At 53.9% G+C, this 19,575-nt stretch overlaps 1 protein-coding gene across 5 annotated transcripts; it reads left to right on the top strand.

Annotated features, from left to right (window-relative positions):
* Window positions 1-1,326: 1,326 nt before the first annotated feature.
* PKM (pyruvate kinase M1/2) lies at window positions 1,327-19,467 on the top strand. Of its 5 annotated transcripts, none has more exons than XM_084532502.1 (12): window positions 1,364-1,449; window positions 5,768-5,827; window positions 6,036-6,205; window positions 6,617-6,708; window positions 8,997-9,128; window positions 9,344-9,530; window positions 10,334-10,604; window positions 10,843-10,993; window positions 11,821-11,973; window positions 15,754-15,920; window positions 18,216-18,397; window positions 18,693-19,467. In XM_084532502.1, the coding sequence occupies exons 2-12, from the start codon at window positions 5,787-5,789 to the stop codon at window positions 18,797-18,799; spliced, it is 1,653 nt and encodes a 550-aa protein (XP_084388628.1). In that variant the 5' UTR covers window positions 1,364-1,449; window positions 5,768-5,786; the 3' UTR covers window positions 18,800-19,467. The 5 variants fall into 5 exon arrangements, with proteins under 5 accessions (XP_084388631.1, XP_084388632.1, XP_084388628.1 ...); XM_084532504.1 differs by lacking the exon at window positions 15,754-15,920 and adding an exon at window positions 15,088-15,254; XM_084532503.1 differs by lacking the exon at window positions 1,364-1,449 and adding an exon at window positions 2,351-2,604.
* The last annotated feature ends 108 nt before the right edge of the window (window positions 19,468-19,575 follow it).

Raw genomic sequence — 19,575 nt, 5'->3', positions numbered from 1 at the left:
ACACTGCATCCCCACTGCAGCCCTCAGTGTCCCCAGTGTCCCCAGCACAAGGTCCCAGTGCAGAATATCCCCGTGGTGTCCCCAGTGTCCCCATGGTGTCCCCACAGTCCCAGCAGAAGGTCCCCACAGTGCTGGTATGAGGTCCCCAATGTCCCCAGCCTGGTGTTCCTGCCCCTGTCCCCCCTTTTTGGCAGGGCACAGGGACACGGCACGCTGCCGCACCCCGCGGTGCCGTGGGGACGCCCCACACCTTGTCCCCGCCACCACCTTGGACTTTACCCCAGGTGCCACCTGGCGCTGGGCACGTGAGGAAGGTGGCAGGAGGACACGTGGGACAGGTATGTGCCACCTTGGGAGGAAGTTTTGTCCCCAAATCTGTTTCCGCCAGTGTGAGTGGGGTCAAGGCACCTCGTGGGGACGGGTGGCTTGTCCCCAGTGGTGGCACTGCTGTCCCATGGGGACAAGGAGCTGGCAGAGGGGATGCAAGGGGTGGGCACCATGAACATGGCACTGTCCCCATCCTGGTCCCCAAATGTCCCCTCCTTTGGGGCTAACAGAAGAGCAGGGGATGCTCCCTCAGGACTCCCAAGCCCAGCAGTGACAATGGTGTCACCACCTTCCAAAGCCACCCCCAAAAATTCCTCTTATTGGCCAAAACAGCCAAGTGGCTCAATTCCTGCACGCTACATTGAGGTTTGGTGGAAAACGGGGCCAAAAAGCAGCATTTTGGTGCCCCCCCCAAGGGCCACTGAGATTTTTGGGCGCTCAGGCCCGGTGCGTAACTCGAGACTCCTATTTTTGTCCCCAAGCATCTATTTTTGTCCCCAGACCACAGCGCTGGCAGCACAGGGGATGGCCTGTGCCCCCCGCTGCCTCCATCTCCTGCGGGGTGCCGCGGTGTGTAGGGCACCACGCGGGACCCAGCCGCGTGGGCACCTGCCCTTTTTTTCCCCAGAACGCCTGTTTTGTCCCCAAAACTTGGGGACAACCATAAGGACAACCGGGGGACACCGCGGGGTGGCCGAGGGGGCGGAGGGAGGCACCACGCGGTGCCCCCCGCCCGCCCAGCGCCCCTGCAGGTACCGCGGGCAGGGGGCACGGGGGGGTTAATTAAGGGGCGCGGCCCCTTTAAGAGCGGCGCGGCCCCTTTAAGAGCGGCGCGGCCCCTTTAAGAGCGGCGGCCACTCTCCTCCGGCGTGCCCGCCTGCTGCGCCGCCGCCTGATTGGCTGCGGGGCGCGTGAGTCGCTTCACTCCTCAGCCGCAGCTTGCGCTTCCGCCGGAAAAAGTAGTCCCCGCTTCTCCCCCGCGGCGCGAAGCCGGCGGAGGGATCCGTGGGGGCGGTGCTGCGGCTGGGATCACCTTGGCGGCGCGGCCGGGCCACGCGCAGAGGAGCGGCGGCTCTCGGGCAGGACGGGAGCGGTGCTTGGCGGCGGGAGCGGCACCAGGAGGTAACGGCGGCCCCGGACAGGGAAGGAAGGGGCGGCGGGCGGTCACCGGGGACCGCCGCCATCCCCGGTGCCCGTGCCGAGGCCGGGGGGCTCCCCGCGGGGCCGGCCGTTAGCGATGAGCGGCCGTTAGGGGGGTGCGGCCGTTAGCGGGGAGCGGTCCCTGAGGGGCCGCTGAGGGGCGCGAGGCCCCGCGTGTCCCTGGCGGGCTGCCCGGCCTCGCGCCGCCGCCCCGAGCCGCTCCCTGCCCCCGGGCGCTGAGGCAGAGCCGCGGCAACGCTCGTGTCGGCGGCCGCGGGCCCTTCCCATTGCCTCCTGCCCCCCCCCCGTCCCCGGCTGTTTGCTCCGGGGGCCGCTTCGCACCGAGTTTGGGGTAAGGGGGGGGGTGCGGGCACTGGGACCCCCTCGGCTGCCTCCCCCCGAGCGGTAGAAGCAGCAGGCGAGGGCTGGGGCGTGCTCAGGGCTGGCCTCGGCGCTACCCGGCCGGCAGCCCCGGGGATGCCCTCAGGGGAGCTGCCGGGATGCCGGTGACTAACGCGCCGGGAAGCGGCCCCCCCGTGCTGCAAGGACGGCTCCTGACGGCGGCTGGCACCGGCACCCGAGGGCTGGGCTGGGCCGGGCTGGGCGGCGAGGAGCTGCTCGGGTTGCCTCAGTGCCTCCGGGGAAGCTCGAGGGCTGCTTGTGCAACCCTAAGGGCTGAGCTAAAAACCCCCCACCGTCCTAAGCACGTTTTTGTGCCCCGTTTTCAAAGCAGAACTTCAGCTTAAGTATTTCTAGGAAGGAGCCCGCACGTGGTGCTGTGAGAGCGCTAGGTGTGCTCGAGGGAGGGACAGCCCTGCGGTTGCGGTTCGGTGGCCCCATGTGCCATGCTGCTGCGGCCGGCTTAAAAACAGTCTTTTCTTTCAGCACAGGGAGCTCTGCTGCCGGCCAGGTGTTGGACGCCGTGATTCAGGGCAAAACCCTGCCCCGAAACTTTGCTTTCACTCGAAAGCACTCTTCCTGCTGCTGGCGGAGACCGCAGCGCCGCATCCAGGCCTCCCACCCGAGCCGTCTGTTTTTCCCCAACTAAACACACGTTTTTATTAAAACCTTGAATTTATCGCCGTTAGCCGGAGCGCCGCAAAGCCGGCGTTAATTCCCCTTCCGTGCCCCGAGCTGGTAATTCAATTTAACACAGACAAAATGTTCCTCCGGCTGAGCGGGCGGGCCGGGCCACGTGCTAATCCTTTATCTCCCTGCGTCCCCGGCTGGGGCTGGCCCTAAGGGCAGCCGGTGGCTGCTGGGAGGGGGCCGGGGTGGCTGCAGCGTGCTGTGATGGCCGGCACGTAGGGAATGGGGCTGCAGTACCCTGCTGCTGCCACTGCCAGACCCTGCGCACAACATCTCCATCCCCAGCCCGCTCACGCGGTTGGGCGGCGTGTGGCTGGGGGAGTTGAGTTTCCACCCCCAACTATGCATACATTTAAAGGAAAAAAAGGCCCTTTTTTTGTCATGTTAAAAAGCTTTCAGCTTGATAGCGGGGAGGCTTGATTTGTGCTGGTGTGGCTGGAGGGCTGCTCGGCCTGTGTTGGAGCACGGCAAAGTGAGTAGGTGTGTCTGCTCCGGCTGTATCCTCTAGATAAGTTCTTCCTTGTCACCAGCAAACATCTGATAGTCACCTCTACTGATTTATGGTGCTTTAAGCCTGCTGTGTACCTTTGCCCTCTGGGGAAGGCAGGCACAGCCAAGCTGTACGTGGCTCTGACAGCTCACCCACCGGCACACGGGGAGAGCACCAGTGTCACCCAGCACTGTTGGGGCAAGCACACCCTCCCCAGTCCCAGCACCCAGCTTACTGCAGCCTGACCCGTGGCAGAGCTGCAGGCATGCTTGGGGTTGCATCCGGCCTCCAAAAGCCTCGCATTTTGGGAGGCATCCCATGGTTGCGTAAGGATGTGGCGTGGCATCCTGCTGCAGCTGGGAGTTGTCCTTCCCTGGAAGAGGAACTGACCCTGTTAAAAGCCTGTTTTGCCACAGAAATTGATTTTTATTGCAGCTGAGACCCTGAAGCAGGGAACCATCTCTGCCCGGCGTGGCGGTGGTTAACGCCAGCCCTGCAAAGTCACACTTCCCTGTGTTGCAGGCTGAGATAAGGGGGTTGCAGCGGGGATTGCCGCTCTGCGCAGCCTCTGCTTTCTTCCTCCCCCGGGGCAGGGCTGGAGATGCCGTAGACGTAACGTTTCTTGCTGCCGACCGCAGGATGAGCCGGCTCCACTTAGTCACCTTGCTGCTGAAACCGGGCACGCCGACCTCAAACGGTCCCGGCTTTCTAGAACGTTCAACGGCAAGGGAGGCACCAGCCATCTTTGGTGCACCCTGCCTGGAGCACGGACAGCTCGCGATCAGCGTGGGGATTTATGAGTTGTGCCCCGAGGAAGGAAATGAGATTTATCCAGGGAATCAGGCTTTGCAGGGTATTACTTTCCCCCTTCCGAGCTCTGCTCAGACGGAGTGCATGGTGCCTTCAGGTGTCCGTGAAGTCCTGGTTTCCCATTGCTTTTTATTAAATGCCAGACATTCCTGCCAGGTTTATAAAACTGGTCCTTCCAGGAGAATTCAGTAGATGCTTTGTGAACGTGTGGTAAAGGGAGGCAGGAGGAAGTATAAAAAACAGAAACTTGCTGGTAGCAGGCAGATGAGTTTTTTTTTTTTTTTTTTTTTTGCTGCTGCGTTTCTGCTCTCCCCCTCAGCCAAGGCCCCGGCACCGCAGTTCTTCTGATCTCCCTGGGTTTGCAGGAAAACCTTGGAAAGGGGATTCTGACTCAAGGCAATTTCACTTTCCCTTTTAGTAAATTTGTAAAGCCTTTGGGGGTTAAAAAAAAATTAGCATTACAAATGGTTCGAGTGGGTGGGGGACTTCCAGGAGACAGGAGCTGCTTATGAAACAGGCAGAGCTCCTCCACGTGTTCTCAGAAAGTTGCACCAGTGGTGCTCCGGGTGCAGCCTGTCTCATCTTCCTCCACATCCTCTTTGGAGGTGCACGGAGGCCGTTTCCCAGCAGAGCCTCTCTGCTCGTGCCTGGTGCTGTCAGACAGGTGCTCCGGGATGCGGCAGCAGCAGTTAGAGGGCTGAAACACAGTGTTCAGGTCTGACCAGCGGGCATTCCCGTAATAATGTGACTTTGTCGAAGCTTTTTATGTGGGCAGGCTTTCTTGTACTGACTGCAGTGAATCAGCAGCTTCTGGCAGGGCTGAGGTGAAGGACGTTTGCCAGGACAAATTATGGTTTTCGCTGGCCTGTCTCCTCGCTCCGCTCGGCGAGGCGATGAGGCGGGGGTGACTCAGGGCTGCCTGCGAGAGGATCCGCACGTAGGTGGGGAGGGAGGGAGGGGGGGAGAGAGGGAGGGCCTGGCAGCACAGCGCCGCAGCGGGGTCTCTGGGGACCTCCCTGCCCCTGCCTTAGCAGCACGATTTCATTCTTCCGCAGAGCTGTCGGCTTCCTAGCTCCCTGCTTCAAAGCTGGAGGCCCTGGGCTAGCTGGCATGCACAGCGAGCACCATTTTGTGTGCTTGGGGCAGGCAGAAAACCCCATGTTGCTCAGTGAAGCCTCACATCACACATTTGCTGACAGCTTTTTCAATACAAAGGTGGTAAAATACTTCTCCAGGTGGTAGCACCAGCAGAGGAAGCAGCTGAGCCTTGCCCAGCCAGGCCGTCTTTTACCTGGGTGTAAAAGCAGAAGGAAGATGGGAGGTACAAGAGGACACAGTTGTGAATGGGATGCCCTCCCGTCACAGCAGAGATCTGTGAGATTCAGTTTAGCTTTCTTGTCTGATGGGGACCTTCCCCACTCTTCTGGGGATGCTGTTGTCCTGTCCAAGCCAGCAGGCAGAGCTCACAGTTTGTTATCCCCAAAATAACCAGTCTATGAGCCCTGCGGTGGCTTTCTGCCACCCTGGGTGAGGGTGAACAGAGGGGGCGGGAGCAGCCATGTGGTGTCTTTGGTTCAAAGAGAGACCTTGAGGAGGACGTTAAAGGAGTCTTCAGTCTTTTCCATGTTCTCTGCCACGGTGTTGTGTTTAATCAACTCAAGTCTACTTATCTGTGCAGGCTGAAGGACGGGTGTTAAGCTTAGGTGGACCCTGCTGTGATTAGGTGCGTCCCTGCAGAAGATTGCCTGCGTAGAGCACCTCTGCGGCCATGCTAGCAGCGAGCTGCCACGGCCCCCCCTTGGGATGGGCACCGCAGCTGAGGCTTGTAGGAGAGAGGACTTGAGAGCTGGGAGGGAGGAGGCAGAACGCTGCCTGTGTGCTGAAGTGCTTGAATTTTGTTGCGTTGTGTAGCTCCAGGGGAAGACTGGCAATGAAGAGAAGCTATGAAGGGAACTTCTGCATAGAAGGCAGGTGAGCTTTGGGTGGTCTATGTGGGGAATGACATTTAAATAGAAGTGTGTCTTGCCTGTATCTGAGACTCTCAAGTAGGAACATAAAGATAGTCTGACCCAGTAGCAGCTTTCTTGTTACCTCCATATTCATCACGTGGGTGTGTTGGTGTCTCTGACGAGCAAGCGTGGGTGATCCCTAAACCTGGCAAGGCTTTCTTCTCTTCCAGACACAAGACTCCAGTAACGATGTCGAAGCACCACGATGCGGGGACTGCTTTCATCCAGACCCAGCAGCTCCATGCTGCCATGGCGGACACCTTCCTGGAGCACATGTGCCGCCTGGACATCGACTCCGAGCCAACCATTGCGAGGAACACCGGCATCATCTGTACCATCGGTAGGTGGTTCCTAGATAACAGGGAGCTGCAGCTCTCCGCAGCAATTAAGCTGCGAACCCCTGTGCCGGTGAAACTTGCTGCGGAAATTGTGGGACGACTTGAGCCTTTATCCCTTGCCAAGGCTGGCTCCGTGTGTTGAAACAGCACGACTTTCCCATGCCTGCCCAACCCGTAGCATTGCTAGGAGTGGATCCAGTAGCCAGGGTAGTCTGGACTGGTTGGGTTCAAATGCACTCCCAAAGGCAAGTTAAAACAACGCTTGCTGCTGTAGAAATGAGCTGTTTCGGCATTGAGCAAGTCTGTATCCACCATACCTTACTTATCCCTTCCACATGAAATGGTCTTGACGTCTGCGGGTTATCTCATTATTTTTTTATAAAGTTAATATTCCAACTGCTTCCTTCTTCCAGGGCCAGCCTCCCGCTCCGTGGAGAAGCTGAAGGAAATGATTAAATCTGGAATGAACGTTGCCCGCCTCAACTTCTCTCACGGCACCCACGAGGTAAGGGTGTGGGCTGAGCTAATGCTGCCCTGAGCAGGTCCTTATGTGTGTCTGCTGACCCCGTCCCTTGTGGAAGAGGATACGAAGGGAAGCCCAGCCTGCTCCAGAGCAGCTCTAATCATGTGGCAAGACAAGACTGGGCTCTGCCTTTGGGGAAAGCATGCCAGATGTAAATACTGAACCTGTGAGGCTGCTAGTAACACCTTAGTGTGCTTTCCAAGCCTTTTTGGAAGCAGATCAGGTTGGTTCCACACCCTTCTGTGCACCCACCTGTACCTGGGAGCCAGGTAGCTGATGTTAGAGACATGTGTGCCAGCTGCTCGCTGTGAGGTCCTTCATTTCTTCCTCGTGCCCTGCTGCTCACTTCACAAGGCTGCTGCTCCCCAGTTAATTGCAGAAGCCGAGAACTATTTCACAGTGCTGGGCACCTCAGCAGGAGTACACAACTGTCCTGTTGATCCTGCTTTATTGCTGGGGGCTTCGCAAGCCAGTGATAAATGAATGACCTTGTCTCAAATGAAAACTATTAGCAATTTGAAGTCACGACTGTGCCCATTTGGAGGAGTTGAACTCCCAAGTTTGCTTGGCTAACCAGCTGCTCAGGTTGTGCTCCTGGTGGTCATAAGGCTAGCACCATGGTATGCGGGTCTTGGGGCGATAAACTTATAAGAATAAGGTCAAAAGAAATCAACACTGCAGCCGACGAGCCCTTATTGATAAAAATAGATGAGATCCTTAGCGATGCTGGAGGAGCCAAGGATCCCATTCCAGCTTGCCTCGAATGCTGCCCTGAGTGTTGAGGCTGCGTTTTCTCACTGGCTGCCCTCCAGCTTTCGAAATGTCAAACAGTAACCAAGTGACAGCTGTAGGTGGCTTTGCTTACTGAACCAGGAGCTTTGAGGTGCGTAATAGCTCGGCCTGTCACCCTTGTGGCCTTTAAAGGCCACAGGGCACTGTAGAAACCAAAAGGTCTGGTGCTTAGCTGTGGACAGCCATTGGACCTTGACTCAATTAAATACTGAGTTTTACACAGTGCTGCTCCTGTGGCTTGTGTGCTTGTTAGCTGGGATGAAGGACAGGGAATGTGGCTTGGTTTTGGGTGAAGTCCCTTCTAATTCTGTGTTTCATAGAGATGAGGTTAGGTGACAGTAGAGTTCGTCTTGCTGTCATCTCTTGTTTAGTCTGACTGTCAAGTGTAGCCAGGCTAAGTTTGTGTTCCCTGCTGCTCCTCTGAAGCACTCAATTATTCAGTGAATTCAGGGGTTTTCATGTGCTGTATGTGTTTCAGTTGCAGTGTTTACCCTAAAACACTCAATAGGGCTTAAATTACCAACTTCAAGCCCCAGCACCTGGCTGCAGTTGTTTTATAGAGGAAGTTGGCTTTTACTTCATCTGTCTGCATTCCTGTTCGGCGTATGTCATTCTTCAGGAAGTCAGCCTGCCTAGGAGGCACTCATTGATCTGTATCAAAAGCAAATAAATTCCAGGTGACTAGGGCCAGATAAACCTAATGGTGTTGTACGGGCACACTTCCTGTCCTGCCTCTCTTTAGGCCGTGGCACATGGAAGGATCGGGGGCCTCCTCAGTCTCAGCTTGCACACTTGATCAGTAAATACCTTAATTTTTCCTTCCTTTAAAGAGCTAGCTGTAGCATATCTCTGGCCGAGGGCATGCAGGCCAACTTGAGCACAGCCTGTTCCTGCCCCACCTTGCTGGTGCTGGGTTCTGGTTGTGATGCAGGTTTTTATGGGGGCAGTCGCATGTTTCCGGGTGAGCCAGGCCATACACTGTCAGCCCGTGGCACAGAGAGGGGAAAGGGCATCTCTTATCTTCAAAAGTCTGTCAAGTGTTGCATCACTCTGTCAAGGTTATCTCTAATATTGTTTAAACTAGAAAGTGAATTGACCTGCTGATTATCTGAAGCTCATTCAGGGTAGTTGAGGTGGAATTTCCTCACAAAAGTGTCTGAAACCAGCGGTATTAGCAGGACGTGAGCATGTGAAAGGGTTTTGAAGCCTGGTGAACGGTGCTGAAGTCCTGAACTTCCGTCTGATATTGCTTTAGCACTTGAAATAAAATGCAAATACGTACATGGATAATATCCTCTGAGTAAATCCCTTATCCGTCTGGAAGATTTAGGCCAGAGCTGTAAAAACGTTTGTCCATCTGCCTGACAGTGGAATCCTAGGCCTAGTCATGCTGCTGTTCTGCTATGTTGAATGGTAGCTTGGGCAGTTTTTGGGGTGCACAGTGGTAGATTAAAGTTTCCATCTCTTTCCCTTGCCAGTATCATGAGGGCACAATCAAGAACGTGCGAGAAGCTACAGAGAGCTTTGCCTCTGATCCTATCACCTACAGACCTGTGGCTATTGCACTGGATACCAAGGGACCTGAAATCCGAACTGGACTCATCAAGGGAGTAAGTTCATTTTTTTTCTACCCTTTTCAGTGCATAAGACTACATAATGCTATTCCTGTGTCCTGCTTTCCCCAGACAAATGATGTTTTGTGCGAATAAAATAACTGTGTGCATTATCTGGCATTTGTACCAAAAGTTAGGATGAAGTGCTGCAAGCTGGGAGGCAGTTGGGTGCCTGTTTGTGCTGGTTTTGCTGAAAATGTGTGTTTTGACAGAGTGGCACAGCAGAAGTGGAACTCAAGAAGGGTGCAGCTCTTAAAGTGACTCTGGATGATGCCTTCATGGAGAAATGCGATGAGAATGTGCTGTGGCTGGACTACAAGAATCTCACCAAGGTTGTAGAAGTTGGCAGCAAAATCTACGTGGATGATGGTCTCATTTCCTTGCTGGTTAAGGAGAAAGGTGTGTAACAGCCCTTCCAGGATTTGCTAGCTCTGCCTGTTTGCTCTTTCCTAAGAACCTCTTTGACTTTTCTTTCAGCAACTGTTGCTTAACTTGCAGTTCTACATTAAAGAAAGGAACACTTTGCAGCTAGGCTTAATGCTGTAGCAAGACTTTGAGCAAAACTATCTCTGCTTCAAGTGTAGCAAGCTTTCAGTCACTAACTTGAGCAGGGTTTCACTGGACTGATCTAAAACTCTCCTCAGAGGTGCATGTGTGGGGGTGTACCTGTGCTTGTAATGTACACCTGTTCATGCAGGCTATTTCAAATTTTTATGCAGGATTTGATATTTTATAATATAAACACCAAGTTTTGTAGCTGCAGATGGAACTAGCTTTACTGGTAATGTTGGGGCAAGGTGAGTTCCACACCACTCCCTTGGTGGTAGTGCATAAACTGCTCCAGCCTGGAGGTGTTGCCTCCAATCCCAGAGGGTGCAGGAGCGTGGAGGTGAGGCTCTTGGGTACTCCATTTAGTGTTATGGGGTGCCTACATGCAGGAATGCAGCCTGGCAGCCCCACTCCTGCAGGGAACAAATGGCATCTTCCCCCAGAGCAGCACAGAAGTGGTTTTGAATTGCTCTGCTGTGCTTCTGTGGGTGAACTGAAGTTCCTATGTTCCATGAGACTACTGAAGAGAGCAGTGGTGTGCTTTTTTTGCATCGATGCTGTTAGTGCTGCAGTTCTCAGGCAGGTGGTGGTGTGGGACCTGGCAGTGAGGAGCTTGCTGGTAAACACTGACTGTGGGAGCACTTCTGTTCCAGGCAAGGACTATGTCATGACCGAGATTGAGAACGGTGGCATGCTTGGCAGCAAGAAGGGTGTGAACCTCCCTGGTGCTGCAGTCGACCTGCCTGCCGTCTCTGAAAAGGACATTCAGGACCTGAAATTCGGTGTGGAGCAGAATGTGGACATGGTGTTTGCGTCCTTCATCCGTAAAGCTGCTGATGTCCATGCTGTCAGGAAGGTGCTAGGGGAAAAGGGAAAGAACATCAAGATCATCAGCAAGATTGAGAACCACGAGGGTGTGCGCAGGTGAGCGATCAACTTGTGCTCCTCTTGATTAGGTTTTGCATAGCTTTGTAAACTGTCTGCTTCCTATGGTCTTGTTTTTTTCCTCTTACCGCGGTGTTACAAGGTACCAAAATGGCACCTGGAAGGGCAGAGTGCCCATAGCATTGCAGTGCAGTGCTCCCTTTCGGAAGGGGGAGGACAGAACAGGCGGTCTGCCCTCAGAACAACAGGGATAATGAACCTCTTCTCTCGCTGCCAGGTTTGATGAGATCATGGAGGCCAGCGATGGCATTATGGTGGCCCGTGGTGACCTGGGAATTGAGATCCCTGCTGAGAAAGTTTTCCTTGCCCAGAAGATGATGATTGGGCGCTGCAACAGGGCTGGCAAACCCATCATCTGTGCCACTCAGGTACGTGAAACACAAAGCTAGCTCCTAACTGCCAGAGTGTCTGTGGGTCTGGCAGGGCAGGAGTGTCAGTAGCTGTCACCCCATGCTGGGGGGAGTGGGCTGGGGGCACATCCTCAATGGCATTTGGTAGAGGGTAAGGAACCAAGAGCAAAGAGGCATTGCAGTGGCTGAATAGCTCATCTTGAAGCACTTACTTAGAGATTTGTTTATGTACTCCAGCAAGGTTGTAGGAACTCTTGCAAGGGATGTGGCAACTCTGAGCAAGTTGCACTCACACTGCTGCATCAGAAGGAAACGGGGGGGAAAAAACAAGTCACCTTAGTCTGGGAGCTGCCACTCCTCAGCTTTGTGCATTCCAGTAGGGATCATGAACAAATAGTTTTCAGACAGTTTTCATGTGCTGGCAGAGCTCACTTCTGAGCTGTGCTTCCTCTGTGCATGCTGCAGCCAGGGGAGAGCTGAGCACCTGAGGAAGACAAGAGCTGGCCAGCCTGTGATAGCAATATGTAGAGTTGCACCAGCTTCTGGGAGAAGTGGGTAGGAAGAGCTCTGCTCAGGAGCAGTCTGATTTCACACTTCAGTACAGGTGCTGACACTAGCAGCTGTACTAAGGTTGAGCCTCTAGATAACCTATATAAAAAGAGGAACATCTTGCCTTAGATAAGGATTACTGTAGTTGGTGCAGACCTACTGTTGACCTGGTTTTAGATGAAAAAACAACAACCCATGACCCCAAACAACATCCTCAATGCTATCAGTCAAGCATCCTGTGAAAAAGCAGCTGATTCCTTTCCTGGTGCCCTGACTTTGGGCTTGTTCTCCTGCAGATGCTGGAAAGCATGATCAAGAAACCTCGCCCAACCCGTGCTGAGGGCAGCGACGTTGCCAATGCTGTCCTGGACGGAGCAGACTGCATCATGCTGTCTGGAGAGACCGCCAAGGGAGACTACCCGCTGGAGGCTGTGCGCATGCAGCACGCTGTGAGTAGTGCTCTGGGTGGGAGCCCAGCCTGCAGGTGGAGGTGGCAGCACGCTGTCTTTGATCTGAGCCTACATCTGAAGATCTAAATGTGTCTGGTGCTAGGTGGCAGCACCTAGCAGCGTGAACCAGCCATTTTTTGGTTCATGCTCCCTCTGTGGGGTTTCCTTTACTGTAGTATGGTCCTAAGGGGCCTGAAACCTCACAAGGTGTGCTGCATGCTACTGCCAGGCAGAGCTGAGAACTGTTTTGCAGTGCTCTGAGTTCTAAAACTTTATTTTCCTCACACTAATTTTGACTTAAAACCAAGGTCAAGTTTTCTTGCTATTACCTTGGTATGGGTTTCTTCAAAGGCCCTGTTTTAGTGTATTAAATTCCTTAAACTTCTCCAAGGTCAGGAAGCTGCTTAAGCAGTTTATCTCTAGATACTGAAAAGTATCAGCTAACTCCTCTGGGTTGTGGGAGGGAACAAGGGAGGCTGGTGAGTCTGATTTACAGCACTGTTGTTGCATTTGGCACCTGGTGCTTTTGGTGGGGGGGATATTTGTTGCATGACTACTGACAGCACCATATTTTTACATGCCTGAACTGCCAGAAACCTCTGCTCTGCTTCAAGTTCACCCAGCTTGTGTTTCAGTTGATAAAAAGCGTGATGCCAAGTATCTAGAGGTACTGGTTCTCCCCAGTTACCAGTGCTGTGAATCACAGCAGCTTCACCTGCAGTTCAGGTTATATAGATTAATAAACAGAGTGACTCCTTGTGTTTGCAGTGCATTAACTAAATACCTTTTTATCTGGCCAGTATGGAGTGGTGTTTTTTTTGCACATGGCAGATACAAAATACGACCTGATGAACACTGGGCAGTGACTGCTGGCCGAATTCTAACCTAAAAAGTTCTTCCTCAGCTTTTCACACCTAAATTGTGGTAGCTGACTTCCTACCAAGATTTGGAAACTTGCTGCAGCAAATTGTGGCATTAAAGCTTCAACACAGGCAGGTTGTGCTCTACTTGTAGTGTGAGCCCAGTACCCACTGCCTGTGCTCCCCTCTTCTGCGGACCCAAGAGTAACAGTGTTCGTTCTGCCAGGCCCCCAGAGAAATGTGGAAGGTTTTACCCTAATACTTCCATCTGAAATGGCCAGGCAGTCACAGTACAAAGAGAGCACCTTGCCTCAGGCATGGAGTAGCTCTTCTGTATGTTGTCTGGTCTCAAGCTGGTCTAGGCTCATAGTTTGCTTACCCAGCCCTGCCACAGGAGTATTTCAGGTAAAGCTTTGTCCCTAAGGAGATGCAGACAGCAAACGTGGGCTGTGACACTGAAAACAAGCGGAATTTACTTCATAGTGCCATTGCACCTCTGTCTCAGTGACTTGACCTGCCTATGCCAGTGGTTTGTGGGGTTGCTGCAGTGGTTTCAAGTAGCAGTCACTTTCTAGCGAACTTCCCAGAAGTGAGCTTCCTGTTCCCTGGCTGGCATCTCCATGACAAAAACAATTGCCTTGAGTTTGGTAGCAAGTTTCCAAATATTGGGCAGGCCATTTCCTACTTGTGGGATTGGGCTTCCTTCCAATCCCAGTTCATGATCCACGATTGCCTTAGTCTTCAAGTGCTGCCCTGGCCATTTGACAGGACCAGGGTGTACAATGCTCCTCTGCTTCCCTTTCTCCCACTTCTACCCCCTATCTGTGCCCGCATGCCAACTGCAAATCCTGTATCCATTTCCATGCAAATAGAGCCAGGTTTGATGTGGAGTTGAATTGCTGTGCCCTTCTGTAGCCATTGTCAGAGCAGGCACACGTACACACACATTCTGACTCTGCAGACGGGGGCTGTAGGCTTCCTGCTGAACTCGGCCTCACTCTGCATGTTGTGCAAAGCTGCCTGCCTCTGGACCAGGAGCTGACGACGTGCTGCCTGGCTGCCAGCGCTTGCGTTTGAGTAAGTGTTGTGAGGTGGACACACACATCCTACTTACCGAACAGAAACGTGAAGCTGGTGGTAACAAAACTGACTGCTTCCCAACTGGGGTTGGCACTGCACTCCTGCCTGTCACGTGTGCAGTTATATTTAGCCATAAGACACTTAACTGCTTTGGCTTAAACTGTTATCTGTGGAAGAGGGATAATTCCCAGCATCATGAAAAGTAATCCATTAACACTAGAGTAGCAAAATGCTTATTTGGAAAGGGTCTAACTAGAAAGCTTTCATGACAATGGCACTACAGTCTCTGCTTAAACATCAACTTGTCATGCTTTGTGTAGCAGCTGTTCAGCTTTGGGAGTAACTGAATGAAGTTGTCCTTGAAAAGATGATCAGCCTTTGCATGCTTTTCTAGTCTCTGCAAGCCTTCTTTATCGGGTTGTCAAGGGCAAGTGTGGCCTTCTGAGATGAGAATTGTCCTTAAATGTGAGCAGTTCTCAGCACAGCGGGATGAATAATTTACTGAGCTTGTTGCAAATGCTTAGTCAGTGACCAGAAAGCCCTTCTTTGTGCACCTCTGGTCTGAATCTGGCACTACGCAAATACCCCAGCATACGTGGTGTGACAGCCCTGTAAGAAAAGCTTGTTTCTGTTGTTCCTCTCTTACTGAAAGAAGTTGGTATAGCACTGGGAGGTGAAACTTCATTGGCTCTGAACTTAAACTGAACAAAGCTGGGAGGGAGCCCATCTCCCCTTTCTGGGGGTGAGGTAGGAAACCAGTTGCTCACCTGTTGGCTCAGAGTACAAACGGGGCACGAACAGCTGCAAAGAGTACTCTAGAGGCATTGTGGGCAAGGAAGTAAAAACAAGCACCTGCAGCAAAGTGTATTCCGAATTGGCTTGCTCTGCTCCTTGATCCAAATTACAGCCAGAATGCTGCCTTTGAAGGCCTAGTGCACAGGGCCCCCAGATAAATGGTGTGGTGGAGCAGCCTGTGCAGCTGTGATGTGGTAGACAGAATTGCATTCAACTAACTCAAAACCTGAGAGCCAATGAGCCTTTCACAGCCTGTCCTTTAGTATCCTCTTGCATGCATTACTATGAAAATTAAGTAAATTAACGTGATCTCATGTTACTCTGGTCTACCTTTCCTTTTCTTTCCTCTTTTCTTCTTCCTTCTTACTCGGGCCTGCAGATCGCTCGTGAGGCTGAGGCCGCAATGTTTCATCGTCAGCTGTTCGAAGAAATTTTCCGCCTCAATGTAAACAACAGGGACCCTGCTGATGCCATGGCAGTAGGCGCAGTGGAGGCTTCTTTTAAGTGCTTAGCTGCAGCTCTGATAGTTCTGACCGAGTCCGGCAGGTAGGGCTCAGAGCGGGGAGAGGTTTAGGGCTCTGTGAGGTAACTGACGCTCATTCCCAGCATGTGGGTTAGGTGCTCAGTGCAAACACATGCTTTATGACAGTTGTTTCAGGCAATAAAATCACGCTCCATGCTAACACTGCAAACATTCAGCAAGCAGCTCTGCTGTCAGCTGCATGTACCCGCAGGGCAGGACTCAGGTAGGTAGGAGCAGAGCAAGAGTGCCTGGCAGTTGGGCATGGATGTCACCTGAGTGTGGGCTCGGCGGGGTGAGGTGCCTCCAATCCAGAAGAGAAATCTTGAGAATCAAAGGGTTCCTTGGCTGGGGTGGTGACCCCATCACCACAGTGCACTGAGCTGAATTTGGGCTAATTGGCGACTCTTCTGAATGTCAGCAGCTGGCAGCATTCGCTTGCTGACTGAGCACCTCGCCTTGCCCTGTGCTGTTCTGAGTGACTGACGTGAGTGTTGTCTTCCCGGACGCGTGTTGCTCTTGTAGATTGCCCGCGAGGCCGAGGCCGCCATCTTTCACAGGCAGTTGTTTGAGGAACTGCGTCGTCTGACCTCCCTGAACTGCGATCCCACTGAGGCCGCTGCTGTTGGCGCTGTGGAAGCGTCCTTCAAGTGCTGCAGCGGGGCCATTATTGTCCTCACCAAGTCTGGAAGGTAGGAGGCGACAGGTTCCCTCAGGTCACGCGGACATCGTGACCGGGTGGGGGAAGGAGACGTGCAAAAAGAGCGCTTTGAAAGCCCAGAGCTGTAATGGTGAAGCTCAGGTTTTGGCAGCGACTCAGAGCCCGGGCTGCCTGTCTGCAGTGCCAGTTCCTCAGGAGATGGGCAGACATCTCAGACATCCGCACATACGCAAGCAGCGAGTTCCTGAGCCTGCCCCTGCCAGCGTGGCACCAGCACCAGGCCCTGCCTCCTCTTCCTGTTCTGCGCGGCATCTCTGCCAGGAATGCTGGCTGGAAGAATAGAGGGAAAATAAGAGTTGCAGCTTCATTCAGATGTCTTAGCAAGGAAAGCAAGGAATTGTCAAGTTAGCTCTAAGACAAAAGTTCAGTGGAAACAGATTTTTTATTATTACTATTTTTAATCAAGGCCTTAGCCTTTCAATGTATCATCCAAACTAGAGGTCCCTTGTTGAACCTTCTGGGCATCAGCACAGCTTGCCTAAGCCCTGGGGCGAAGAAGGAGTGTGAAAGTGTTGCAAGTTTCCTTCCTCATGCCTGCCTGCGAGTAGCCTCGCTGTAAGGGGCGGGCACCCAGCAGCCAAGTGCCTGCCTGCATGGTGAGGTTAGCTCAGTGCCTTGGCTGCAGGTGAGCTGCATAGCAGGGATTTCTGTCCAGAGATGGTGACAACTTCTGCGTAGAGACTCACTCTTCCAGTTGTGGAGAGGAAGCAAAGTAGAGAGCTGCAGCCTTGCTGTGATCAGCCCTTCCAGCTAGAGGAACCAGGCTGCCCCATGTTCAAAGCGCATTGGACCATAAGTCTGAGGCTGCTTTCTGGAAGAGTCTGAATTTGGAACAGAACTGGTGCTGTGGTAGAGACGTGACAGTGTGCATGCTGGGCACGGTCTACCTGAAGAACCAGACCATCAGTGAATTCTCCGTAAACTTACAGCTTAAAATGATTTGAAGCAGCTACTTCCTGGAGAGATGAAGAACTACTGAGTTTCTGGATACTCCTGTACTTCTAAAGTTTCTTTGTAAAAGGTTCCAGTCTTACACTTGACCTTTTTGAAAAGACTTGAACTCTGATATTTGAATATTTTTAGCCTTGGATTCTGTTACAGCTTTTGAGTACCTGGGTCCCACAGAGCTAATGGGCAGCTCGTTGGTCAGTGTGGGAAGGATTGTCTGAGAGCTGGCACGTGTGACTGGGCGCTTCAAGCAGGCTGCTGCCTATTTCCGAGCAGTGGTCTTTGAATCAGAGCATTGCTGAGCTTGGCTCTGGGAAATGAGGTCGCAAAAGCTAGCGAAGCTGCTGGCATGCTTGTCAGAACCATGGAGCTCTAAATGTCCTGGTCTTGCAGTTTTAACCTCATTTTTGCAGGTGCCTTCTGTAAGCAAGCAGTGCCCAAGGAAGGGCGAGCTGCAGTCCCCACCCAGAGCGTGCTGTTTGCCGTGTTAAGGCATCCGTGTCCCTACCCGGGGCTGGCAGCAGTTCCTCTTGGAGAGGAACCTGGCAGCTGCCTGGCTCCCCTGGTGTATGGGGCCCCCATTTTGGGGTGAGAGGCACTTGTCTGCATGGCCTACAGAGGGGCATCACTTTGTTTCTGGCTGGGTGGGAGTACAAATGTACGGGGTTGTGTGTTGGCTGCCACTCCTCTGGGATCAAGTGATCGGTGTAGTCAAACCCGTTTCTGGGGCAGCTCTGCTTTTCCCTGACACAGTTTCCCCTGTAGCAATGCTTCTGAAAGCATCCTCCCTGGCAAGCTTTGGATAGCGCTGCTGGCGCAGGCGCTTGCCATCCCATAAAGCGGGAGCTCATCAAAACAGCAGGAACTTGCAGGGACCCCACTGAGATGCCAAGGGCTGCTTGCAGAGGCCGGAATAAATGGCTCCTAGCCATCTTCACATAGCAACTGAGACAAATAACTGCTTGTTTTCAGGACCAAAACGTGCAGATGGCACAGCCAGATCTTGGAGGTGAGGCCATCTCCCTCCCCAAGACTGGAGTAGGGTCTGTTGCCTTCTGGTGTTGATCCACCCAGTTGCTAAATTTGGAAATCACTTGAGCATCAAGCTCTGTTGGTAGAGCTTGGCTCTTGCAAAACACTGTGCCAGTATCCCTCTGGTCATCCCCAGCACGGTTTTGGGGCTGCAAAGAGGAGGACGGGCAGTTTGCTCCTGGTGCTGGAGTGGAGGTGCCCCATGGGTGGAACAGGGGCTCCCTCAAGTGCTCCGGGGCAGCCGTAACGCGATGCTTCACCTCGTGCCTCCTGTCCTTCCTTGCAGGTCAGCACACCTGGTGTCCCGGTACCGCCCGCGGGCTCCCATCATCGCTGTCACCCGCAATGACCAGACTGCGCGCCAGGCCCACCTCTACCGGGGCATCTTCCCCGTGCTGTGCAAAGAGCCCGCCCATGACGCCTGGGCAGAGGATGTGGATCTCCGCGTGAACCTGGGCATGAATGTTGGTGAGTGGCGCTGCTCCCACCTCTGTTTTCCCAGTCTGGGGTCACCCTGAGCCCAGAGTGGCTGCTGTGGGGACCCTCATTTTGGGGAAGCTGCCCATTGGGAAATGGGGGCCAGCGGTTGCATAAGCGCATTGCATCTAACTGGGAAGTGGGATGGGTTTCATCACGCCAGCCTTTAAATAGCATCCAGCAGAGATCCAGCATTGTTTCAACAAGCACATGAAGGGGGGTGATGCTCTCCTTGCTGCGTGGAGCCCCTGAGCCCTGACATCTTCCTCCTCTCCTCCTCCCCTAGGCAAAGCGCGTGGATTCTTCAAGACCGGCGACCTGGTGATCGTGCTGACCGGCTGGCGCCCCGGCTCCGGCTACACCAACACCATGCGGGTGGTGCCCGTTCCCTGAAGCGCTGCCTCGACCAGCACCGTCTTCCTTCCCCCCGCTCCCCCTCCCCGTGCATTAGGCCAGCAGTCGCTTGCGATGTTCTCCTTGTCTCTAGAGTCGGATTTAGGTTGCTCCACGCCATCGAGTGCAGCAGCAGGGGGAAGAAACCTTCCGTCACTACTGATACTTGAAGTGTTTAGTTCTTTTCCACCCTCTCCCCGTAGTTTCTCTGTCGGAGCAGGTTCGGGAGGGTCCTGCATGCTGATGGGACTCTGCTCCTCCACCTCCCCGTAGCCTAGTGCCTGTCCTCAGGGTGTGCCGTGCCTCTCCTTGCCCCCGCGGTGGGCGATGGGGAAGGGAACAGGCGCGGTGTGGTGAACGGTTCCGCTGTAACACTCCGCAGCTCCCCCGCCTTGTGCCCGCAGCACCATCAGCACCCTCTGGTGATGCAGTTGGGTCCCCACGTGCATGGGGTCAGGGCAAACCCCAAAACCTGCTCCCACCCCATGCTTGGGGCCCGTTGCTGTTCATCCCCATGGGGGGACTGGAGGCTGCAGCAGGGTCCTGGGTGCGCTTCCCTCGCCGTGTCACATCTGCGTGTGTCGTCGCCTTCCCCCAGTGTCCCTGTCCGTGTGTCCGGGGCCGTGGGCGCAGCCGCGCGCGTCAATAAAGAGCTGAGCACCCCTGCACCGCCCGCCTCCTGCTGCCGCAACTGGGCCGGGCGGGCCCTTTAAGGGGCGGGGCGGGTGGGGAAGGGGCTGGGCTATACACAAAGGGGGTGGGGTTACACCAGGCTC

Source organism: Aythya ferina, assembly GCF_964211825.1.
Source record: "Aythya ferina genome assembly, chromosome: 11".
Lineage (NCBI taxonomy): Eukaryota > Metazoa > Chordata > Aves > Anseriformes > Anatidae > Aythya > Aythya ferina.
This window is presented reverse-complemented; position numbering and strand designations above follow the sequence as displayed.

Coding starts and splice junctions, on each gene's coding strand:
- PKM (XM_084532502.1), top strand. CDS start 5,787: ATGAAGAGAAGCTATGAAGGGAACTTCTGCATAGAAGGCAG. Junction 11,974..15,753: donor CTGTGCGCATGCAGCACGCT/GTGAGTAGTGCT, acceptor TTGCTCTTGTAG/ATTGCCCGCGAGGCCGAGGC. Junction 15,921..18,215: donor GTCCTCACCAAGTCTGGAAG/GTAGGAGGCGAC, acceptor CCTTCCTTGCAG/GTCAGCACACCTGGTGTCCC.